General features: G+C 50.5%; 1 protein-coding gene across 1 annotated transcript; it reads left to right on the top strand.

The window, feature by feature from the left end:
* Positions 1-2,893: 2,893 nt before the first annotated feature.
* On the top strand, positions 2,894-3,277 carry LOC102041151 (feather beta keratin-like). Its single transcript, XM_005431351.1, has one exon. It carries the CDS (start codon positions 2,894-2,896, stop codon positions 3,275-3,277), a length of 384 nt encoding a protein of 127 aa, XP_005431408.1.
* The last annotated feature ends 3,059 nt before the right edge of the window (positions 3,278-6,336 follow it).

The raw sequence follows: 6,336 nt of genomic DNA, 5'->3' as shown, positions 1-6,336 counted from the left end.
GAGGGGTGTGGTGTGGAGGGTGCCTGGAAGAGAGGGGGGTGAAGCAGGGCAGGGTGTGGGGGTTGGAGGGTCAGTGATGAAGGAGGGTGAGGGAGTTTGGAGGGTGTAGTGGGGCTGTGGGGAGGTGTGAGGGCTGCTGAGGCTGGGGCTGAGCGTACTGCAAGAGAGGGGCCAGGGGTGCAGGAGCAGGAGGGTCAGGGGATTGAGACTCACCTGGCTGTCAGCAGGAGCAGGAGGAGAAGGCTTGAGGAGAAGCGTGTGAGGGAGAGAGGCTCTGGGCCGGCTTTTATGCAGGTCCTGGAGGGGCAGGACAGCCTTGTCCCATGGCCTTGGGGCATTTTGGAGGCAGCAGCTCTTGCCTGGCCCCGCCTGGTGAGTCATGACATGGGGAGTATTTTTGTTCATAGAATTCTGCAGTGTCATGATTGGTTCTTGAGTCTGTGTCCATCTGACCTTGACATCAGCTTTGAAGTGAGAGATGGCATTTGGGTGGATTTGATTGTTCCATGTGTGTCACGAAGGGCTGAATAAACAACCAGAGCCCAGGAGAGTTGTGATAGCATCAGTGAGGTCATTTTCTGGCACTCGTGTGCTGTGGTTTGCAGGTGCCTTGTGAAGACTGGGACTCTGTTCTGTGCCATTGGATGTCCATCAGTCACTGTGTTTCACCCAGGAATGCTGAGGGGGCTACGGATGTCCTGGGGAGGTCACTCTGCAATAACATGGAAATATTATTGTGAATTGGGAGTGTTCCTACAGATTAAAGAGATCTCACGGCCTTGTGCCTCGAACTGAATCAAGAGAGAACATCTGGAAAAGTAGAGGCTGGTCTGGTTGAACTTGTTCTGGTGTCATGGTCCATTTGGACTTCTCATCTTTACTTGACATTGTACTCTGTCATTTAAAGCACATTCCCTGACCTCATTAACAAATCCATTAAACAACTCAGCTTGATCCCTTTTTTCCCAGGCTGGCCTGTGATGTCCTTGCCTTTAATCTGCATTCATCCCATAAGTTTTCATATCTCATATCCTTTTAGTCTTAATAATCTGTTCCTGCTAGCAAAACCTAGTAATTACTAATGGTTGGTCAGCACAGTCGTCTTCCCTCCTATGTCATGGTGTGGGCATTCCTTTGTGGAATTCTGCAGCTCCATGTCCTTCTTTTGAGGCCGTATCCACCTGACCTTGGTGGCAGATTTTAAGTGTCTTAGAGGTTAAGGGCAGGTGTTGATGCCGTGTGTCATGGTGGACTGAAGACATGTCAAATCCTTGGAGAGATGGGGTGTCATCAGTGAGGTCACCCCATGGCACTGGTGTGTCCCGGTTTTGGGGTGCATTGTTGTCACAGGCATATTTCTGAAAAATCCTTTTGCTAGGATATTTTCTCCTGAGAAGCTGGGAAGCTTCAGCTTCTCCATGTTTTGCTACTTTGGAATGTGATTTGGAGAATTGTTTGCCCAGCATGTGATGTGTTTTTAATTAATGGCCAATCACAGGTCCAGCTGTGTCGGGACTCTGGTCAGTCACAAGATTTTATTATTCATTCCTTTATAGCTTTCTGAGGTCTTCTTTTTCTCTTTCTTTAGTATAGTCTAATAAATAATTTTCTTTTAATATAATATATATCATAAAATAATACATCAGCCTTCTGAAGCATGGAGTCAAGATTCTTATCTCTTCCCTCATCCTGGGGACCCTTAAACAGTGCAACACATTGTGAAGTGGGGCCCCGAGTCATCACAGCTCTGTCAGGATTGTCTGGCTTTGCAGGAGCACTGCTTGTGAGGAAATGCCCTTTCTCTCCATCCCCACTATGTTGCCAACATTCAGAGCCTGTCTGTATTTCCAGCCTTTCCTGCTGGAGATGGGAAATCAATCCCTCTGATTTAGGATGGCCTCCCATGCTCCCCAAAGTCCTGAGTTGGTTCATCCACAGCGCTCGTCGCAGCTGTGACCAGCAAGGTCACACTGTGGGGTCTGAGTGCTAGACTGTGCCTGACCCATGGAAAGGAAAAATGCTGCAGGATAAGGAGAATGGGACACATGAGGAGCAAAGTTCCCCATCCTTTGATTAATCCACCCTTGGAATCCATGTGCCTGAGCTTTGGAAAGTTTGATGGAGTGGACTGTCCTGGTTCACACCACTGGTAGAGATCCCCGGTGGAACAAGAACGTGGACATGGTTGACCAAGAGTGCTGCAGGGACACCATGACACTGACAGGACTGGGGTATCCTCAAAACGAGGACAAGGTGAGAAAACTGGGAATTCTTTCAGGTAGGAGACAAGAATGCAAACAGGAGATGTCATCAATATGCTGTGGTATGACCTTACTTACGACACACCAATTACCCTAAGATTCAGCTGAGTATTTTACATGTCCTAACACACACCATAAACAACGAGATAATGGTCATCAATTCCTGCAATTAAGATGTTCTGCCAAGGTCAGATGGACACAGACCCAAGGGAAGAACACAGAATTGCAGAACTGCAACACTCCCCACCTCATGAGTCACGAGGCTGGGACAGCCAAGAGCTGCTGCCTAAAAAATGCCCCAAGGCCATGGGACAAGGCGGTCCCACCCATCCAGGACCAGCATAAAAGCCGGCCCAGAGTCTCTCTCCCTCACACACTTCTCCTCAAGCCTTCTCCTCCTGCTCCTGCAGACAACCAGGTGAGCCTCAATCCCCTCACCGTCTTACTCCTGCACACCTGGCCCCTCTCTTCCAGCACGCTCTCCCCCAGCCTCAGCAGCCTTCACGCCTCCCCACAGCCCCACAACAACCTCCAAACTCCAGGCACTCACCCATACCACCCATCACAATCCCCAAACCTCCATGACCCTGCCTCACCCTATCTGTCTTCCAGGCACCCTCCACACCACACCCATGGCCTGCTACGACCGCTGCAGTCCCTGCGGACCCACCCCGCTGGCCAACAGCTGCAACGAGCCCTGTGCCCTGCAATGCCAGGATTCCCGCGTCATCATCGACCCTTCCCCTGTGCTGGTCACCCTGCCAGGACCCATCATGACCTCCTTCCCCCAGAACACCGCCGTCGGATCCACCTCCTCCGCTGCCGTGGGCACTGAGCTCAATGCCCAGGGACAGCCCATCTCTGGTGGCTTTGGTGGCTTTGGCTACGGCCTTGGCTATGGCTGTGGGTTTGGCTATGGCCGTGGATTTGGCTATGGCTGTGGATTTGGCTACGGGCAGAGCTATGGCTATGGCTTGGGCTGCTATGGCAGAAGGGGCTATGGCTACAACTGGTAAGGGTCCTTGGCTCCACTCCTGACACCACCAGCTCAGGCCTCTGGCAACAGCTCCTGCAAGCAAAGCACCTCAGCTGATGGTTGTCCTACCTGCACCTCACACTGGATCCCGTCTTCTCCTTTCTCCTGTCTCTACATTCTTGTGCCTCAATAAAATTTTCCTGCATCAAAACCTGATATGCCTCCTGTTCTTCTGCCATTCCAGTGGTCTCACATCCTTACCAAGCACATTCCACTCCTCAGCAGGCCATTGGGCTATGTGCAACAACACCTTCCCTCAAAAATATGTAAATACAACTAATAAAAAAAAAAAAAAAAGTCTGGCATAGGAAGCACAGGAGGAGACACATTCCAGACCATGACACAAACCTGTCACCTGATAGACCAAAGCCTTGGACACATCCATGCTCTCCTGGCTACAGCTCTGGTCAAGTCACTCTCTATCAGTATACGCTTGGCAAACTCTCTTCCCTGCCAGGACTCTTGAAACCTTCCAGCAATAAGAGTCCCAAAATCCTCCGCTTGGGCAGGAAATCTGGAGTGCAAGAGCTTCAGCTTCCCAGTTCCAGCAACACCAACATGAGCAGGATTCCCAGCACCATGGACAGTTCTGTATTGGATCTGCCAGGGCCAACAGTCCAACAACTTTTCCACTCTATGACCATCGCAGGATTCCCAGCACCATGGACAGTTCAGTATTGGATCTACCATTTCAACTCTATGACCATGCTCAAAACAAGAACTTCTTGCCTTCTTTAGCAATTGCATTTCATCTCTTTTCCCTTTGCCCTTTCCCTCTTGTCCTGCGTGTGGTCACTGCTGAGAACAGTCAGGCTCCCTCACCTTCATCCTCTGCCATCAGGAATTTGCACACACCGATGACACCCCCATGTCCACCCTCATCCCCTGTAACTCCCAGCTCTCCCAGTTTCCCATCCAGGAATGATCCACCATTTTGGAATCTCAGTGGTTCTGAACTGGTCACTATTCACTAACTCACTAAGCTGACTTCATTTTCACACTGGGGAGACTCGAATTGCAAACAACACCTCACATGGGACCTCACCAGTGCTCAGAAGAAACCAAGAGTCTCCTCCACATTCTCTCCCTGCCTCATCACATAAATTCTCCCTTGTCCCCATCTGGAGACTGGGGATGCCTTTTCCCACAATGATACAGGGACACCTCCTGCCCCATTTTTTCTAACTCAGAACCACAAAGGCTTTTTCAGAGAAGAGCACAATTGCTCCAAGTGACACCCAGATATTTCTTCCTACCTGGCATGACTCCTCCCATGAAAAAGCGCTTGTCAGCTGCCCTTGCTGAAGTCCAGCAGATGTCCAGAACCCAGCAAGTTTTCAGTGTTGTACCGGGGGTCAGCATGGGGACATGCTGTCATCTGGACTTTGGGACACTGACCACAAGCCACTGGCCCCAGCCCTTCACACTTTTCTGAGCCCGCTACCCTGGGCACTGGGGGCACCTGGGCTCGCCTGGGTTGTTGAGGATCATGCAATGCTTGTCTCCAACAACCCTGGTCAACCGCCAGATCCTCTTTCTGACAATCACAAGTGGCCTCAGCCTTTGGCACTCAGCCCAAGGGATGACCAAAAATATCAAAACCTCTCAGGCTAGACTATCACCCAAGCACCCACTGAGCGTGTCCAAATTGAAAGTTGAGGTCTGAGGTCAGCATTTGCCAAGCGGGATAAATGCGTGGAGGGATGGAAGGCAAGGGAAGGTGCAACATCTCCTCCTTGGCACACCTGCCAATCCCAGACCAGCCAATCAGAACAGTCAGAAATTTGGGGTAATTTTTCCAAAGACACCCACAAAACGCAGCACACGAGGGCTGTGCGATGACCACAGTGATGACACCCCACTTCTCCAAAGTTTGGGTCATGTCTTCAGCCCTCTCTGACAACAAATCACCAACAGAAAAATTTGACCTCTTCATAGTCGCAATTAAAAGTTACTGCCACAGATGGACAGAGCCTCAGGAGCAGGATATGGAATTGCACAATTCCACAAAGACACGCACCCACCTGGTCAGGGAAGGACAGAGGAGCTCACTGATGCTCCATTAGTAATTATTTGCTTACAGGAACACAATGTTAACAAATACAGCTCATGAGTTACGAAACTTGTGGCCTGAATGCGGAATAAGCTAATTGATGTCACAGCCAACCTGGGAAAAAAGGGATCAAGCCCAGTTTGTTGTTTCCTTAGTAGATTCCTTAACAAGGTCAAGGAATAGATTTTAAATGGCAGAGGACATTGTCATGTGAATTGGAGAAATCCAAATGAATCATAATAGTGGAATATGTTCAGCCTGAACAGCCTCTCAGTTAAAAAGTCCTCTCTCTTGATCCCATTCAAGACACAAGGCCATGAGTTCTCTTTCATCTGTCATGAAAGGCTTGCAGGCAGTGGGTTCTTGCTAAGCTGTTACAGAGTGACCGCCCCAGGACATCAGCAGCTCCCTCAGCATTCCTGGGTGCAACTCAATGACTGATGGATATGCAGTGTCATGGAACAGAGTCCCAGTCTTCACAAGGCACCCGCAAACCACAGCACAAAACGCCACAAAATGACATCACTGATGACATTGTCTATCTTCAGGGCTTGGGTTGTTCATTCACACCTCCCTGACACACATGGAATCAAATCTGCCTAAATGCCAATTTATTAAAGCTACCGCCAAGGTCAGGGGGACACAGCATCAAGGGCAGGACATGGAATTGCAGAATGGCATGAAGGAAAACAATCCTGACCTCATGACTCACCAGGCTGGGCCAGCCAAGAGCGCCTGCCTCCAAAATGCCCCAAGGCCATGGGACAAGGCTGTCCCGCCCCTCCAGGACCAGAATAAAAGCCGGGCCAGAGCCTCTCTCCCTCACACACTTCTCCTGACACCTCCTGCTCCTGCAGACTACAAGGTGAGTCTCAAGCCCCTGACCCTCCTGCCCCTGCACCCCTGGGCTCTCTCTGGCTGCACCCTCAGCCCCAACCTCAGCAGCCCTCACACCTCCCCACAGCCCCACAACAGACTCCACACGC

Source organism: Geospiza fortis, unplaced genomic scaffold (assembly GCF_000277835.1).
Source record: "Geospiza fortis unplaced genomic scaffold, GeoFor_1.0 scaffold589, whole genome shotgun sequence".
NCBI classification, from domain to species: domain Eukaryota; kingdom Metazoa; phylum Chordata; class Aves; order Passeriformes; family Thraupidae; genus Geospiza; species Geospiza fortis.
Note: the sequence above shows the minus strand (reverse complement) of the source record. Positions and strands in the feature narration are given on the sequence as shown.